Source organism: Seriola aureovittata, chromosome 15 (genome assembly GCF_021018895.1).
Source record: "Seriola aureovittata isolate HTS-2021-v1 ecotype China chromosome 15, ASM2101889v1, whole genome shotgun sequence".
In the NCBI taxonomy this organism is placed as follows: Eukaryota; Metazoa; Chordata; class Actinopteri; order Carangiformes; family Carangidae; genus Seriola; species Seriola aureovittata.
Window position 1 is genome coordinate 13,732,601 of NC_079378.1, and position 19,032 is coordinate 13,751,632.

At 38.7% G+C, this 19,032-nt stretch overlaps 2 protein-coding genes across 3 annotated transcripts; both read left to right on the top strand.

Annotated features, from left to right (window-relative positions):
• Window positions 1-121: 121 nt before the first annotated feature.
• Window positions 122-9,974, top strand: proser1 (proline and serine rich 1). Of its 2 annotated transcripts, XM_056397274.1 has the most exons (12): window positions 122-752; window positions 846-911; window positions 1,436-1,504; window positions 1,709-1,803; window positions 1,920-2,013; window positions 2,338-2,448; window positions 2,878-2,979; window positions 3,770-3,848; window positions 4,162-4,254; window positions 5,573-6,944; window positions 8,508-8,652; window positions 8,823-9,974. In XM_056397274.1, the coding sequence occupies exons 1-12, from the start codon at window positions 708-710 to the stop codon at window positions 8,949-8,951; spliced, it is 2,400 nt and encodes a 799-aa protein (XP_056253249.1). In that variant the 5' UTR covers window positions 122-707; the 3' UTR covers window positions 8,952-9,974. The 2 variants fall into 2 exon arrangements, with proteins under 2 accessions (XP_056253249.1, XP_056253250.1); XM_056397275.1 differs by lacking the exon at window positions 4,162-4,254.
• Window positions 9,975-12,264: 2,290 nt separating this feature from the next.
• Window positions 12,265-18,482, top strand: stoml3b (stomatin (EPB72)-like 3b). The gene is made up of 7 exons (XM_056397682.1): window positions 12,265-12,456; window positions 14,104-14,207; window positions 14,316-14,388; window positions 14,541-14,623; window positions 14,748-14,951; window positions 15,372-15,506; window positions 15,668-18,482. The coding sequence occupies exons 1-7, from the start codon at window positions 12,393-12,395 to the stop codon at window positions 15,854-15,856; spliced, it is 852 nt and encodes a 283-aa protein (XP_056253657.1). The 5' UTR covers window positions 12,265-12,392; the 3' UTR covers window positions 15,857-18,482.
• Window positions 18,483-19,032: the final 550 nt, after the last annotated feature.

The following is a 19,032-nucleotide window of genomic DNA, read 5'->3' on the forward strand; positions in this document are numbered from 1 at the left end:
GAATTGATAGTAATGCCAACTATAAATCACCTTTTTGTCCTGATAATATTATCCAAAGAAAATGCAGTGTTGCTATTTTTACATAAATTGCTCCACAGTGTTTTTTCTGACCGGCCGCCTCAGCGGGGTCCTCTTCGGTGTTGACGTTACTAGCGCCAGCTGTCAGTGGAAGCTAGCTACAATGCTATCTTTCCTTTAATTTTTTTTAATGAATTTATATATTTTCCAGACTTTATTGTATTTATCGCCAGAATTAGGTTTAAACTAAGCTTGGATGAGAAGATGTGCAGATATTTTATTCGCATTTCCTAGTGTGATTTTGTTGAACTGTGCTCAGCACTGCGGTAGCTGTAGCTTGTTGTTAGCTTGTTGTTAGCTGCGCACAGATCTGCTGCATATAGCTCCTCGTTTGGAAGTCATTGTTCACAGGCGGAAAAGTTGTATCGTAAAGGACTGGAAAGATCATGCAGCTTTATTACGGAGCTAATCATTTACTGCGAATATTAATTGTTTTAAATGATGCTTTCAGTGTATTATGAATGAATCAGTGACGCCAGATCAACAAAGTACTTAAGAGTTAAAGTCACCCGAATGCATTTTGTCTTGAATTACTTGATCTGTTGTGTTGTAAAAAGTCTATTTACCAAGTGCGTGGTATAATAAGTATTCATTGTCAAAGAGGCTAGCGTTTGTTTATATCAACAAACATGGATAAAAAGTCTTTTGACATTGTTTTGGATGAGATAAGAAAGGTGAAAATAATCTTATCCTAAATTGTCTATCCGATTTATGAGTTGAAATCCTTTCATCCCCAGGGTTTGCTAATTCTCCATCCTGTGTTTCAGTGCGTCCTTACTGATCAGCGCATCAAAGCCATAGAGCAGGTGCATGGATATTTCTCCAGTGAGCAGGTAACTGCCCAAACGGCAACACTGTCATCTAATGTTCAACTGTATTTTTATCACACTAGATAGACAGGGTTCCCACAAAAATCTGTCAAACAATAACAATTTTTGCATGACATATAGTGCTTAAACGGATATGTAATAAATAGATAGATAAATAGTCCCAAAATTAGACAATATTAGATAATGTTATTGTTGTTAATTTACCTCATAACCAATGCTGCTTGGCAGATTTCAAAATATTATTCTTAAGTGAATTGAAACCATGGGTTTTGATGTTTAAGCGTGCCTGTGTAAATTAATATAATTACTAAAATCTTGTTGTTGTTTGATGTAATGTACACTGAGGATAAATGTGTATTTACAATTGTTTTCATGCTAGTTACAACCTAACAGAGGTAAAACTCATATAGTGTTGGAATATCATTTTAATCCATATCAGTACTCTCTTATATTTAATACTGCTTCTATACTAGAGCAGTGCAGCGCTAGTGTAATTGTAAGTTGTAATACTGTCTTGTTCTTTGCAGGTGATGGAAATACTGAAGTATTTTTCATGGGCAGACCCGCAGATTAAAGCAGTGAAAGCCCTGCAGCATGTAAGTAACAGGTGTTTTAAGTCACCAGGGTACCAAATGGTTTGCATTAGTATTTTATTGTAATATTTTTGCCCATTTATATTATGCTAACAATAGAAATAGTAGGAGTGAAATTGGTAAAGCAAAATACATCATTGTGTGTGGTATTGTGACTGGTACATTTCAAGTGTTAGTTGAACATGTTTCTCATTCTTTTGCCTTTAGAAAATGGTTGCAATCCCTACAACCAAAGTTGCAAATATCCTGAATTGCTTCACCTTCTCAAAGGACAGACTGATTGTTCTGGAACTGATAGCTTTGTGAGTACATTTAAAAAATAAAAAAAATAGTTGTAGTATCAGCCTGTTTGATTTATTCAGTAGTGAGTTGGACTAAATGGTTACTTGAGAAATGTTGGGTCTTTCTTCCCATACAGGAACATTTCAGATGCTCAAAATTACCGTCCTGTGGAGGACCTGTTTCGCATACACTTGTCAGAAAAGAAGCGAGCTCGCAGGATACTGGAGCAAGTAAGTTCACCTTTCCAGATTCATTCATTCCATTATGTTTTTTTGTGTCCTAGGTAGGTTAGCATGGAAGGCTCATTTGCTAATCTCATGTGTATGTCTTGGTATCAAAATACCTTGTGGAGTTCCTTTGATAACCATAAGGTCACACAAACAAACAATTGATTCCATGGAAAAAAACAAAGACACTATAATACAAACTAAAATTAAACTCTTAAATGAGCAGTGTGTCTGTTTGAATGAATGACCTTTGACATCCCTAATAATTGTAATATTTTTATTGTTGTACACATGATTCCTAAAATAATTCTACTTTTGTTTCATTAGGTATGTAAGGTTGGCTGCAAGGCTCCTGTAGCCATGATCTCCTCCTGTGGTATGATACCAGGGAATCCATACCCTAAAGGCAGACCCAGCCTGGTCACTGGCACATTCCCTGTAAGTATGTGCATGGCTCTATGCTGAGCTTTGCTGAAGGTGTCCCTGTCAGGGGGAAAAGGATTTTACATACGTTTGCTACAAGCTCACCACCACTACGTGACAACAGAAATGAGAATGTAAATTTTATTATGTCTGTGATATGTAGGTCCATATAGTTTAACCTGTCCTACCTCCTTGACTCAGCACATTAGAGAACAGAACAAAGTTCAGCATTTGTCTCACCTCCAGCACTGTCTGTAGACAAAATACAAAAGAAGACTGACAGGGAAAATCATAATGAAATGTTGATGTACTACTTTGAAACTGTATACCAATGTTTTTGTTTTTCTTGGTAATTTACAAATTTATGTTAAGAAAAAAAAAAGTTTTTTACATAACATGTGCAGCCTGACCATTGCAAAAAATGTATTTTGTTCACAATCACAGGGAATCCCTGCGGTAAAAAAAGAAGGAGAGAAGAAAGACGATACCTCTAACAGTATGGAGGGGAAAGGAATTGCTTCTCGGATTATTGGACCATTCAAACCTGTAAGAATTAACAAGGGAATTTCTGATGGGGATGATATAATAGAGGCCTCACATGACTGATTATATTACTTAGACATGATAAGACCTCAACCTAAATGTTGAGCCTTGTGATGTAAGATAATCATAGACCAGGGTGAGTGTGCCAAGTGGACTTGAGTAAAGGCTTTAAGATAGATGGTGTAAATTGTGTAATGGAAACACACACAGAAACAAATATGTGAGTAATATACTATGAAGAAGAACACATTAATGGCCACCCTTCACATCTGCATATAAAACATGGGAAGTGGCTTTGCACACTATACTCCAGCATTTCCTATGTTATGAAAGATGTTTGATTTTTGGTATTCATTAAAATCTTCCATAAATGTTCACTTGGAATATGGCAACAGTCTGATATTTGTTGGCTTTTAGATAACCTTACACAGCCGTGGTTTGACATGCCATATTTTTCTTTTTGGTTTAATCCTCAATGTAATCAATTTGTTAGTTGCCTTATGTCACCTTTGAAAATTTGCACATACAATTAGGGAAAATCAGAGATCCTAAATCCTTTCAGTTTTGTGTTTTGAGTTTTGAAGATCCCACCCAGAAATTTAAGAACTTCTTTATGTGAATCTCCTTGAAATAGTAAAAATGTCTACCATTTTGGAAATGTCTAAACTGCTGCCTTTATAGTGTAGACATTGATTAGTTAGTGATACACTTAGAGAAACATTACATTTTATAATTGGACAGAACTGGCTGATCATGAAATTGAGTGTTCTATATCTGTTGTCTTCCTTTTTAGTTTCCTTCAACCTACAACCCTCATCGGCCTGTGCCCTACCCTATACCACCATGCCGACCCCATGCTACCATCGCACCAAGTAAGAAATAACCCTCTTACACACATATCCCTGCCTTTTCCCTGCTCTGTGCAGTAATCGAAGACTGTTTACAACTAATCAATAATAAAAAAAAAAAACGGATATAAAAGATACTGAGCTCTAAGCTGACTGAGGAATTAGTAATGCTGCTTTGAGTGGCTCTAAGTTATAGTTAGGCATGTTTTATTACTGCCATCTGGGATTGGGTGAAGTATAGGTGGTAGTAGGTTGAGTTGTGTGTGATTCTTAAATTTATGTGTGTATCTGCATGAGTGTGTGGTGGACACTGTTAATATTTGCAACTGCTACTCAGGTGCGTACAACAACGCAGGCCTTGTTTCTGTGGGAGGGGTTATAACAGCCAGCGTGCCCCCTCCCCCCTACAACTCCACCCACAAAGTAGCAGGTATGATTCGATGGAAAGCGAGTGTGTGCGCGCTTGTGACAGCAAATAGGCAATCCCTGAAGCTTGCTGCCTAACTTCCTGGCATGCTGCTTACCTGCGCTTCTCCAGTTTCCTGCCTTTATCAGGTGAAGAATGCGCTTCTCACTTCTGTTCACTGTTCACTGAGTGACCAGAAAAATACAGCCCCCTGTACATTTTAATGCAGTCCACTACAACAGCTGTGTATTGGATTCAAGTTAAAACTTTTCATGTAGAGCTCGTAGAGAGATGTTGATTCAGTTTTATGGTAATTTTTGATGGGGTGTTGGATTAGACTGGATTATATCCAATGCACCTGCTTTTCTGTTACATTTAATACATATTCTTTCTCCTGCATATTTGTAGATGAGGTGGGACAATAAGGAAATTATATCTAAATGCCATTCATTAGAACATAAAAACAAATTACAGCCTCAAGCAGTGCCATAGAGTGGAGTCAACAGACAAACTCTAAAATAGCAGACTCAACAAAAACGAAACAGTATTTTTTGCAAGGCTGTTGTATTGTATTGCTTTACATCTTGCAGAAATTTCTCTTTTCTGGTCAGTCAGTGCAGAAGTATGTTTTGGTGATTTGTGAGGACAGGTCTTTGGGTGCCTGGACTGGGAATAACTTCAAACTAATGTCATTAATCTTTTTCTTTCTGGAATCATGCTGTGGGCTGACATTTAACATGCATTGCTTGGGACAACTTATTTTTTGAAGGCAAGGTCTTATCAGTTTTCACAATTGAAATACATCTTTTAGGGCCTTTGGGGACATTTCTGGTCATAAGCACAAAGATGACTTGAGTTTTATTAAATTGAGAAAATGTCCAGATCATAACAGTGTGAGATGTGGTGAAAGTTAATTTGAAGTTACCAAACATTTCCCCAAAGGTAAAAAGAAGACATATTCCAATCTTGAAAATTGTTGGAATATCCATGTAATAAGCTGCACGCAGGGATGCTCTCTGGCTATTCCTCTTTGCTCTGTTTCCTCTCTCATTTTTATATATTTGAGTGGATTGCTTCTTCTACAATAGTTTGTTGGGCTTTAACCTATTCTGTGTACGTCCTGGAATGAAATTTCCTTTTTAACAATAACACTATTGATCAGAAAGACACAGAAGTATATCATTTAATGTACCTATTTTGTTTTTATTTAAATGTATTTAAGTTTTTTTTCTTTTTCTTAGTTGATTCTAATATCATGTCAGATAACAGTAGTCTTTTTTTTTTTTTTTTTTTTTTTATTTTGTAACTTTTCTTACCAACTTGGATCTCCTTCTGCTTCCAGGTTACGCCAAACCAGGAAATCCCCAGAACACCACACCTGGAGTCAACAGTGGGCCCCTCCTCATTCCTCATGGGTCCACGCCGTCTACCCCTGTCCCACCCCAGGCCTCTCCCTCTCAGCCGCCTCCCACAACTCCCATCACACCAGTTTTCCCTGGCATGGTGCCCTCTCACAACCCTAATGCCCCCTCTCCCTCCCCTGCTCCATCCCCATCTGTCATCAAAGCAGGACCACACACCCCCAGTGGTCATGCAACACCTACACCCTCATCTGTCATTAAAGCCCACACCCCTTCAGGCACCCCTTGTGGAACTCCTGTCCCTGGTAGTGGGGGCTTCTCCTCTTCGCCCTTCCATGTCGTTTCCCGACCAGGTACCCCCGCTACCTCCCGCGGTGGCCCAGACCTCCTGTCTCAGACGAACTCCATGGGCTCAACTCAGCAGAAAATGTTTTCCCAGTCCACAGACCACCAGTCAGGACCCACTTTCCCTGGCATACACCCACAATCAGGTAACCCCTCTGGATCAGTGATACGAAGTTACACCCCCTCTGGACCACAGTCTCTCACCCCTGGATCATCCACCCCAGGAATTCCAAGCTGTTCCACCCCGGGCCCCAGTCCCAAACCCTCTCCGGCTCACTCTGCACAGGCTCAGGCTGCCATTGCTGCAGCAGGAGTCCTGAACAGGCACACTGGGGGTAGCAGCAGTGGCAGTAACAGCCCTGTGCACTCTGCTTTCAAGGGTACCTCTCGTTCTGGCACACCGTCTGTTAGCTCTCTGGTCGTCCAAGGTTCTGCGCAGGCTGCCCTGGCACGTTCCTTGGGTCTGTCACACCCCTCAGGTTCCCCTCAAGTCTCTCTCCCTAGTCCTGTTGCTATCACTGGCCTCCAAGCTCTGTCCTCTAGCCCAGCTCCCTCTCATTATCCCGGCCTGTCCCCTTTCCCTTCCCTTTCTTCCTCTCTCCCTCCTTCCTCCATCCCTTCATCAATGCCCGCGATGCCTCCCACTAGCAACATTTCTAACCACCCACCAACCTCCATCTACCCAGGCCTGGTTACCAACGCTGGCCCCAGTGCAGCCTCCCCTTTCGGCCTAGGTCTCACTTCTGCCCCTTCTATATTCCCAGGCCTTCCGCCTGGCCCTAGCGCCGCTGCCTTCCCAGGACTGGGTGTGTCAGGGGGGCACGGTGCTGGGAGCCCTGTATTGTCTTCATTCATGGGACTGCCAGGTGCCACTCCATCCTCGGTAGCATCAGTAGCACCACTGCAGGCGGCGGCAGCAGCAGCGGCAGCAGCAGCAGCGGGGGTTCCATCATCATCACCAGTTTTACCAGGCTTTGCATCTGCCTTCAGCTCCAATTTCCAGCCTGGGTATGTCAGACAAGTTTGATGGGCAATTACAGAGAGCTTTGAAATTTTTAATGTCTAGTATACAGAGACCACCTCATATGAATAATTTAAAATAATCCTAATGATTTAGTATTGATTTTATACTGATATTTAATTTAATTTCAGACCATAGCAGCAGCAGACTTTGAATGGAGATCCTTGTCTGCCAATTGTATTAGCTGTTACAGAAGGCTTATACTGCCACTCCATCTTTAATGATGCTAGATCACAATAGTTAATAGTTATAACAGGCTCTGAGTTAAAGGTCTCTCCAATGCAGTTATAGTGTGGAGTAAATGGTGTGTTTACCTTCACCAGTCTCTAGTCTGCAGTCCCTATCAGTCATTTAATCATTCATTCATTAGGAAGAATACGTAGGAACACCGCATATTTTTTCAGCACTAACACAGAACGGACAGCTAGGTGAACCATGAGGAGATATTCACTGAATTTGACAAAAAGTGTGTTAGATTACAATTGCTTACTATCTACCTGTAATTAGAACACGTGGCATTGGTTTCCAATTGCGTGTAAATGGTTGATAAATAGGGTATCATAAATCATGTTAAGTGAGTTTCCACTTTGGGTTGTGTTTGATGAGTGGAAACACTGCACTTGCAAGGTGCAAAGTCCACTTGCACTCCTACTCTGTGGTGTGTGGTTTAGACTTTGGTTTATGTTGTCTTGAAGAGTTCTTTCCTGCTCTGCTCGGTGATTACTGCCAGTCATATATTAAGCATGATATCTTGTTGTACGTGTTGTAAGCACAAGCCTCACCTTTTGTTGATATTTCATGCACTCAAGAGACAAGTGGAAGAGCTATTTATTGAACCAGCAATTAATAGTTTTAAATGTTTATACACAGGGAGTGCCATATAGCATAGTAAAGTCTAAGTAAATAAACAGATAAACACATGCACACATGACATACCAACAATATACCACCTATATACAACCACTGTTATAAGATGTAAGAAGAGGTATCCACTCTCATACATCCATTTTTATGTTCTTATGAAGTAAACACAAATTATTTACTTATTTTTGGAGGAATTTTATGCCTTTCTTAGATACTGACAGTGGAGACAGACAGGAAATGCAGGAGAGAGTAATTTCTGACATGCAGCAAATGATCTGGTGCAGGAAATGGTGTGTGTGTGGTATGCCCCTAACCATTCAGACAGTAAACACAAATATTAATGGACTATACTCAAACCATTTACAGAGACTTAAAGGAATAGTTTGACATTTTGGGGAAATGCTCTTATTCACTTTCTAGCAGAGAGTAAGATGAGAGCAGTTACTACCTGGAGTCACTGCTGGTTGCCTGGTAACTCTTCAGACAATGTCTAGCACATTACCCTCCATGCAACATCAAAATGTTGTCTGTACATGAGATATATAACATGTTAATTATTTAGGTTTAGAGGTGCTGGTATGCTAAGCTAACAAGGAGCTTGCAAGACATTTCCCAAAAATGTTTAACTATTTTTTTTAATTTTTTTTAAGTTTTATAGTCTGACAGTAATTATGTGTGTGTTCCAGATTGAGCAGTGGACTCCAGCCCCCAGGAAGCAGTGGGTTCCCCGGCTTGCTGTCCTTCCCTGGGGTACCAGGCTTCTCTCCGTCTGCCTCCCCTGCTACCCTTGGTGGCCTCCACAACCCAACCATGCAGTCTGCCCTGCTGCAGGTAGACACACACACACACACACACACACACACACACACACACACACACACACACACACACACACACACACACACACACATACATTACTCGGGGTGAGAACAAGTATTTGAATGTCAGTTTGATAAAGCCTCACTGCTACAAAAACACTACCTTTCTTTGTCTTGTTCCAGGCTCATCCCACATCTGCTTTAGAGAGCTTTCCTCAACAGTTGCCCAACAGTTTCACCAACTACCCTCCAGGCCCAGGAAACACCTTCCCCCTCCAACCAGGCCTGCACCCTCAGTTGGGTTGGCAATAAAATCCACGGTTCACTTTGAAACGTTGAGTAGACTTACATGTTAACCCCTGTCATACACCCTGCCCTGTTTAATGTTTTGGCCTTGAACCCTACAGAGCACAGGTCAGCAGATATATGTTTCAATATTGTGTACGTTACACCCAGAATGACTCACTATAACGAGGAACACTACCATTGAAAGTTGTGGAGATAGTGCATGGGGGAGAAGGCATATTTCCTATATTATTAATAGTGAACAGTTGTAAATATCAGTTGTCAAAGTTGTTTTAGGTTTTACAAATAGACTGTGACCGGGTTTTAATGTTAGCTGGAATTTGTTGTTTTTAATGAAGATTATCAACATTTATTAGTGAATAATGAATTATAGAAAAATTGAAAAAATGTACATGATATCATGTAATGACTTGACATTATCCTCATGTAGTATCTCATGTCCAATCTCAGTAGAAAGAACATGCTTATGATACTGATTGAGTGTCCTGAATTGAATATTGTATTATGACATGAACTTTAATGTTGACATATGGTATATTGAGTCACATTTTGAAGTGAGTACACCATGAATATTTTAAATCCTTGTTCTGTGTCAAGGTTGGGGGTGTTGTATACAAAACTTGCATTTGGCAGCTCCGCTCATGCTTGTGTTATTTTTAGTAAACACTCACTTGTGGCTGTCAGCAGTTTACTGTGATTCCCATTTTGTATGTTTACAAATTTCTTTTGACAGATGCGACAGTGCTAGTAGTGCTTTTACAGTATTTGACCAGACACACTGTATACAGATATTTCTGAGGACAATATGACTGTATTCTGCAGTAATGCTTTGCAATGTAGTAAAAACTGTAATTTTTCTTCATTTACTGTACACCTCAGTTAGTACTCTGACTCTGAGACAGTTACTTTATTGTTTGAGAGTAATAGACATTTTGTTTGTTACACTGTGTTGTTTTTGTTTGTTTTCCCTTTTTTGTATTTGCACCTGTTCTATTATTTTGTCAGTAAACTGCTGCTTGCTGTAGCTGACGCTGTCTCTCTCTCTTCTATGTAGTGCCATGACTATCCAACAGGCCTCTTGAGTAATACTCCTGAAAGTGGACAAAATAATGAAATAATGAAAACACAACTTACTCACAATTACAAAAACAGCAAGACACACAGATCGTAGAATAGAGGCCAGACTGTTAAATTTCTGTTACGACTATCTCCTGTTATGTGACTTTTCACAAAATATGCCAAGATCAAAAGAGGTCGAACAGTCGGATAAACTACATGTGCTCTGGTTAAAAAAAAAAAAAAAAAAAAAAGCATCTTCACTGATATGTATACAGTAAACAACAAGACTGTGTTCACCCCTGTTCACTAAAACGTTAAATGTTTCAAAGTTGTACCATCTTACAATAATTGTACTATTTGGAAGTTGAAGTGTAGGGTATTTAATCTCATGTGTAATTGATAACAAACAGGTTAGATACACTACAATGAAAATATGGACCCTGATATACAACCTCACTGAAACAACAGTCGATTGCATGTGATCATTGCAACAAATGTGATTACACCAGTTATAAAATAACCTGTGAACACCACAGTTTCGTCAGTTATTGGCCTGGGTTGTGTCTCCTCATGGTAAGGAACTGCCTGTAAGAAACCAGCCTGTTAGATTTCAGAAAGACGGGAGAGGGTACAAGAGCATCAGTAGACTACTGAACAAGCTAAGCTGACTGACACTTGCAGCAGTGGTTAGGAGGTATAAGAAGAGCTTTACTACCAATAACAGAGGGAACAGTGTCCATCCTCATAGGGCCAAATCTGTCATCAAAAATAAAGGTGGACATACAAATATTCAGAAACAATAATATAATGGAATCTCAGGGTCTACTGACTTGCAGTTGGCTCTTAAATTAGGACCTTTCATTTTGAGAGGTAAAACATTTCTGTTTTTCAAATTGTCTTTAAAAGCAAATAACATGTATTAAATGGACAGGATTTGTAACTGCTTCACATTTTAATGACATTGACCAGGGTTGTATTTACCATATGTTGTTTCATTTCCTATTTGCAGTTAGTTTATCCAGCCCTGAGTATTAATGGTTTTATAGACTCCTCCATAATATTGCTCAACATACTGGTGATGCAATCAGTCATGTGTCCATTAGTCATGAGATCTCACTGGACTCATTGTTACAATTTTTCCATTCTAGATATTCTTTGAATTATTCACTAATCATGTTAAAATTAACATCTGCAGTAGAGTGAATGTTGTATTATTATACACATGAAAAAAAGTCTCTGCAGCTTTTTAAGAATCTTAAAATACTATTAATGTAATTTCAAGGCAAACCTGACCTGATTTCATACAGATTTGCTTTTTGTAAGAATTTGTCAGTTTCTTCAACAGCAGACTTGGATTTTATCAAAAGCTTAAACTTATTACTTAACTTAATTTATGTAATTACCTCAATGTGCCTTGCCACTTATTGTAAAGAAAACTAAAATATTTAAATGTAACAATTTAATGGGAAAACTGAGCGTAACAACATTTTCCCTAAGTGTACAGTTCATTTTGTTCAGTTTTGTTCAATAAATAATTGTCTTTCTGAAGCCTACCTATTTATTTCCCCCTACCATTTCTTCTTTTTCCTATTGCAAATACCTTCCTTTTCTAAGAACAGGAAGGTCTTTAAAACTGTATTTTAATGTACAACATAAAATCTCAGCAGACACCATAAAATATATATATATTTTTTACCATGGTAGATTCTCTCAAAAAAGCAAAACAACAACAAAAACAAACAAACAAATGAATAAAACAGAGTCCAACGGTGTCAAACATGCTCATCGTCAGATATACACAAAAGTTTTAATTAGTTCTACATTCTAGTAGGAAGTAAAATAAAGGAAAGTACAGCATCAAATTCTGTATTTCTACGGCAGAGAAAAATGTCAGGAAGTGATAATAGTTGTAATATTTAAGGTAAGGCCCACTGTGTGAACCTACCCTAAGGTAATCTCTTTAGTGACAGCTGCCAGTGTGTGAATCAAGGGGAAAAGCAGGTTTGATAATATATGAATTTAATATTGTCATATTAAATCATAATATATATATAAATATATCATATACATCATATACTATATATTACAGTATTTTAGGTTGCTTCTTAAATTAATAAACAACTAAGCAGGATTTGTTTGTATTTTTCCATGATTGTATACACTCACTTCCTACATAATTTTACAAACTCTGAGACTTTCTGTGACCTGTTACCATCATGATGATTGCACTTTGTTGATGATCAACTCAGAGTTGGAGCCACACCTACACCTTCCCTGAGCAACACTATATTGCAGCATTGCAGCTTTAAAAGGCTGGGTGACTCCCTCCTGACTAAATGCACTTTAACAAACTCTCAACACACTTCCCCTCTCAATTTTGTGCAACATATGGAAATGGAGGACCAAATGGAAAGCCAAAAGAGAAGAGGAATAAGCAAAGATGAGTTAATATGTAAGTTAAACCACATTTCTTCCTTAAATTTACTGTCTTTTCTTCTGAGCTTTAATTTTACACAACTGGTTGTGTTAAAAAGTAAATATTACTGACACCAGTCTTTAAACTTTAAAAATTTAGATCAACAAATGAGTTGTTTACTGATCCTTGAACAATCAGCTCCATGTTGAATGTAACTTGCCAGTAAGCGATCAGTTACGCGAGGAGTGTGTTATGTGTGCACTACCACCAGCTCACCTGGTGGAAAGCAGCCGCAGAGGCTGGGGCATAGTATAACTCCATTGTCATAGAGACAGAAATCACATGTCACCGAGATAAAGAGTCCCAAAAGCATGTGACTGTCAGTGTTTGTGTGTGTGTGTCTCTCTTCATTCGTGTGTGTCTGTATCAATGCTCTGTGGTGTCAAAAGGAAAAGGAGAACTGTTATGTTGCATAGCTGGATTTGAATTTGTGTGTAAATGTTCCTTAATATGGTTGCTGATAAGGGCTTGTTTTCATATCAGAGTTTTTTTCAGCATAATTGTTTTCCACTTCTTTGTTATCACCAACCTGTTGGACAGGATCATGTTACATAGATATCCGTGTACACAGCATTTACATGCACCCACTTTCAATCAGGTCTTTGTTGGTTAAATCAATAAAACATGAAGTGCACAGGTTATGAAGAGTATAATTGTCCCAACTGAAATTTCTTCAAATACCTAGGTTTCCTACTTTTTTTTTATTGTTTACCTATTGTAAAAGAAAACACAGATATAAAAAAATGTTATCACTGTGTAAACTAAGATTATATTAGAATAGCCTTCATAAGATCTTATCCAATATACACATACACTTTCCAAATAACTGTCATAGATCATGTGAAAGAAAGTTTTGCAATGTGCAATAATGCTCCTTCACAGTTTAGTGTAACGGTGAAATTTGGTTGGAAATTTTGACTTAGTTCAACAACAGGAAACGTGGTATCTGTGGTTTGACCTATAAAAAAAACAAAACAATCATGATGTTTATAACAACAGGACAAAGGAAATGAGAACCACAGCAGTGCAAACGTGATTAACTTTTATTATCTTATCATTATTGTCGTTCAACAGTGTAATACTACTGGCTGCTCAAGTATCAGTCATAAAACCAAATGTTACTGTGAAATGTCATGACCGGTGTCACAGTCGTTCTCAGTGACTGTGTCAGTGGACTGTGTCATGCGGGAAAACTCTCACGGATTAAGACTGACATGCAGTTATTTGAGCTGGAAACTATGATTGAGTATGACACACAGACCTTTCCCTCACTTTAAGACTTTCCTTTATTACCAGAGTGTTACTCCAGGAATCATGTTTCCTGAGTAAACATATTACTGTTTGTACTGTTTGTGTGAGGCTCTGTCTGTGTGCAACCTGCTGGTATCACTGTTAGATCACAGCTGGAAAACTGAAGTACAATCCATTAATATATCCAATAACAATTAATTAGTCCAATCAGTTATAAATAATGTTCTATTATGATTTCAAGGACAATATTAATCACTCTTGTTGGCACAAAACCGGCTTGTATGCTCTGCTTTGTATCTTAGTTTCACCTCATCTCCACTTCTAAAGGGATCCTAAGTAATTTCAAACCTCTCTCTCTTGCTCTCTCTCTAGCTGAGAGGACAGGGTCTTTGGGATGCGTCGGTTGGTTCATCGTCATCCTCTCTGCCATCTTCACAATTTGCCTCTTCCCCTTCACCATCTGGTTTTGTCTGAAGGTGAGTGAACTCAAAAAATCAGCACAATGGGCAGAAGGGCAGAAAACCACCATTTAAACGTGAATGTGAACTGAGCCTGTGTCGCGGTCGTTCCTGTCTGTCTTGCAGATTGTTCAGGAGTACGAGCGTGCTGTCATCTTCAGGCTTGGCCGCATCACAGACAGGAAGGCAAAAGGACCAGGTAGAAACCCTGACAATTTCTATACCTTTTGACCAACTGTTCAAAAAATGCTGGATTGGGGGATACAGTTGGTCATTTACAGTAAATAGTAACGTCAGACTGATGAAGAATAGTAACTGTTACTGATGATTTGTTCCCTGTTTTGTCCACAGGAATTTTCTTTGTCCTGCCGTGCACTGATTCCTTTGTGAAAGTGGATCTGCGAACAGTTTCATTTGACATCCCACCACAAGAGGTAGGGCTGATGCAAACAACAGCACAAAACTGTCAGGGGGAAATGCTCATTTGCTGCATTAATGAAAATGACAGTTAAAATCTGTGAACACACATACACAAACTGTCATGTTTTTCTATCCTAGATCCTGACCAAGGACTCAGTTACAGTCTGCGTGGATGGAGTGGTGTACTTCCGGGTCAGTGACCCCATCGCTTCTGTGGCCAACGTGTCTAATGCTGACTTTTCCACCCGCCTGCTGGCACAAACCACCCTCAGAAATGTTTTGGGCACTAAGAACCTGGCTGAGCTCTTGTCTGACCGTGAGGGCATCGCTCACGGGATGCAGGTACAGAATCCAAAGCCCGTTTAAAGATAGAAAGCCGCTGAAACTGGAGCATTTCTAACACTTGAAGCAGAGAACGACTGGAAAATATATGACAATGTTGGGTAAAATGCATTCACTGCTGATAAAAAACATTGTAATGTGGGTTCAATAGATTTTTCAAAAGAATTCCCTTTTAGATAATTAACTGCAGAGTTTGATACATTTCGATTTTGGCATGAAGCCCTAATCTTAGGCACTGTTTGTTGGAGGAGGGAGTAAAGTATTTTTAAAAATGTGGACAGAGATTTAGTTGGTTTGACTAATTGACAGCTTAATGAGTAAAATTTCACTATTTTCCCCCAAATGCCCAACGTAGAGGCTATATGATTAAAACACATTACACTGTAAGATACAGGTGTAAGCTCTTTCTCTCTTTTCCAGTCTAGCCTGGATGAGGCCACAGATGACTGGGGCATCAAGGTGGAACGTGTGGAGATTAAAGATGTGAAGCTGCCAGTCCAGCTGCAGAGAGCTATGGCCGCTGAAGCAGAAGCTGCCCGAGAGGCCAGAGCCAAGGTCAGGACATGTGAAATGACACATACAGTACATGCAGTGTACAGTGTTACGCGAGCATGTACATGTATTGCGAAGAAACAGAAGAACAAGGAAAGTGCACACTCGTACTACTTAATACTTAGATTTACAATCCTTATCTCTCTTTCTCGCTATACGCGCAGGTGATTGCAGCAGAAGGTGAGATGAACGCATCTCGTGCCCTGAAGGAGGCGTCCCTCGTGATCGCAGAGTCTCCGTCAGCCCTGCAGCTTCGCTACCTGCAAACTCTCAACACCATCGCAGCAGAGAAGAACTCCACCATCATCTTCCCTCTGCCCATGGATGTCATGTCTCACTTCATGAAGAAGTGATTCCTCAGTGACGTCTCAATTTGCTGGTCCCCTGAAGTCACCGTTTGATGTGATTATGGTACATTTCTGCAGCTATGTGAAAAAATAACTGTCAGGATGAAAGATAATGCCGTTGTTGAATGGAAGATATTTTTTCAGATGTGTTTATATAGTCAAGCTGTGAACAGAACAGGCCTGCTAACCAATGTGATTTAGATTATATACAGAACAGTCAGCATAGTTTACATGTCTTTCACAAATTATGTTATGAGACTGGTATCATATTAAGATTATATAATAAAAATTGTCTCATTCATCATGATATTGTACTTTATTATGTAATGTTGATCAGCATATTTTAATACAATAAAATGCGTAGTATATTAAGGCATTAGAGTCGCCAATTAACTTAATGTGCATGTCTTTGGACTGTGGGAGGAAGCCGGGGAGTACTCACTGTGTAGCACAGGGAGAACATACAAACTCCACACAGAAGGGCCCCAGGCTCAGGGTTCGAACCCAAACATCTAACTATAGTAAGGCATGAAAGTCTCATAGTGTAGTAAGTCATTAAAACGCCATAATATAGTAAGGCATAGAAACGTTATAGTATAGGAAGGAATGAAATAATTCATAGTATAGAAAGACATAAAAATGTCATAGTATAATGAGGCCTAAGAAAGTCATAGTATAGTAAGGCATCGAAGCAATTGTGAATGTGAATCCTGAATATAATACAATACAATAAATCCCACGACTTTTCTTAAACATTTTTAATACTGTGTTCTCCCAAAAAAGTACAAATAAATCATCAACATACTGTGTATACATTACATGTTGAAATATCTCATTCCTCGTCCTCTAGGCCTCCTACTGTACGCTACAGTTACATTTTGACCTTCACAAATGCAGAGAGGTAAAAGAAGAGAAAGGGAGAGCGAGAAACAGCAAAGACAGAAAAAACATGCTTCTATTACTTTCTTGGTTGCACTAAGACACAGCTCATGTCGTAAATATATTTACATTCAAACATACAATCAGTGCCTGAACAAATTCAGTAAACTTTGTCTCTGGAGCAAATCCACACGGGGGGGTAATTGTATAGCTTACCTCCACAAATTTAAATTCTAGTGCTGAAACTTGACAAACCATGGAAACATTTGCTACAACAGCATTTAAATATCAACATGGACGTTTGAATTTCTAATAAATTACCCATGTTTCTTGAGGGGAGGCTCAACCAAGTGCTACATATTAAATGGCTGCTACATAGTGGTCAGACAAGAGGCCCTTCTATATTAAAGAAAATCACATGAATGACTGGTATAAAATGCAGTCATTACAGTTTTTGACATTCAGCGCATAGCGAGACACAGATGTCCACAGGACACATTGAGGGGTCATTACAATACCAGTTCATTATTTAGAAATCATTGTCCATTCAAAGGTGAAATATCAATTTAAGATGAAGTCGGTAACTTTATGCTGTCATTTGTAAACATTCATTCTGTTGCATCCTTGTAGACTGTATTTTTTGCACCTGAATTGACCTTTAGGAGGACCCTGAAGAATCATTCAATGACGTAGGTGAACTACAATCCTAAACATTTGAAAACACAGTGACTTTCTGACTGGTATATTCTTACAATTGCTTGTTATGCAAAGACATTCTCAAAATCGTCAGCGTCGGTATAAAATTGGTGAGAATTGAGATACATTTCTCAAATCCTATGCTGTTGTTGACATTCTTTTGTTTTAAGAGCATTTAACCCTGTGTATGTATCATACAAAAAAATTTGAAGAGTCATGAAAAGAATCATTTTTCACTTTTTCACGTTCATCAAAAGTGCTGGTATAGCAATGAAAGATCCACTTAAAGGTCTTTTACTCAAAAACTGACAACCCAGAAACGTCATCCTTCACACCCCCCATACAACTACTTAACTTTTAACAATATCAATTAGTTGCTACCCCTAACCCATGCTCCCATTAGCAATTTGTCTATAAATACCAACACATATTTACCCTCATCCCTTCTCACTGGCCTTGTTCATTTACAGCAGCTCATTTTCATGTGTAGTCTGAACAGCTTTCGCTTAGTGTGAATAAATCATCGAATAATACTGTCGTGTTTAATACTGTCGTTTCAGTGTTGACTTATTCAAAGCCAAATGAAAGATTAGGACCCTGAGGGTAAGTTAGTCAGTAGAGAACAGTACAGGAGGCAGCTATGACATACTGTATGCTATAAAATAGTTCTTATTTTTATACATCAAAGGTTGGTTTCTCTGTTGTATTTTATATAAGTGGAAAATTATCTTGGGAAATATCTTGTCTATAATGTTCTGTAAAGAAGCTATACAAAAGAAAATTGAAAGCATTTCTAATCTAAATTTAGAAAATAATTCCCTGAACAATATAGTCTTGCACACTGAGATTTCAGTGTAGTTTGCAACAAGTTTAGAACATAATAATCAAAGAATAAAAAGTGTCATTCAGATAAACAAACCGGAAGGGGTTAACCAGAGGTTATGAGGAGGTTCACACAGGTTCAGAAAGGGCTACACTAATCTAGTACATCACAAAGAGGTAAACAGAGGGATAACCTGTATTTTTCTTCTTTTTTTTTTTTTTTTTTTTTTTTAAATCTACATAGCTTATAGACTCATATCATATCATACGACTGTCCCCTGAACACCACCTATGAATGTGATGACAACAAGCCAAACCACCACTTGTGTCCCATAGGTGATATCTTCAAAGTTACAAACATCATTCATTTCCTTCACACCTCAAGCTTAATAAATAGACCGATCACAGCAATAATAAGTTTCACGTTAAGACTGGAAGACTTTCACAGTACATGCTTGCTTAAGTAGCAAAATACATGTAACAAATAAATTAGATATAAACATCACATTATAAAGAAATCTACAACAATCTTTAAAACAGTGATTCCTGTGCTAGGTTTCCCCTTTAGCTCTGAGCTCCCTGGTTGCTGTGTGTTTTTGTTGTTGTTGTGTTGTTGTCGTGACTGCACATTCCCGCTGAGGTAAATATAAAATGGCAGACGTAGTTTTTGCAAGTTGACCTGAGGGATCCCGAAAGTGAAGAGTAGCTCATGTGGCGAGAAGCTGTAGGAAGACCTGGCAAGGTTTTTTTTTTTAAAAGACTTTGAATATAAAGTCCTGTGTATT

Bases quoted from the DNA above. Each gene is read 5' to 3' on its own strand.
- proser1 (XM_056397274.1), top strand. From the start codon at position 708: ATGGATAAAAAGTCTTTTGACATTGTTTTGGATGAGATAAGAAAG. The intron at 1,804-1,919 runs GTGAGTACATTT...CTTCCCATACAG, and splicing joins GTTCTGGAACTGATAGCTTT to GAACATTTCAGATGCTCAAA. The intron at 6,945-8,507 runs GTATGTCAGACA...TGTGTGTTCCAG, and splicing joins AGCTCCAATTTCCAGCCTGG to ATTGAGCAGTGGACTCCAGC.
- stoml3b (XM_056397682.1), top strand. From the start codon at position 12,393: ATGGAAATGGAGGACCAAATGGAAAGCCAAAAGAGAAGAGGAATAAGC. The intron at 12,457-14,103 runs GTAAGTTAAACC...CTCTCTCTCTAG, and splicing joins AAGCAAAGATGAGTTAATAT to CTGAGAGGACAGGGTCTTTG. The intron at 14,624-14,747 runs GTAGGGCTGATG...TTTCTATCCTAG, and splicing joins TTGACATCCCACCACAAGAG to ATCCTGACCAAGGACTCAGT.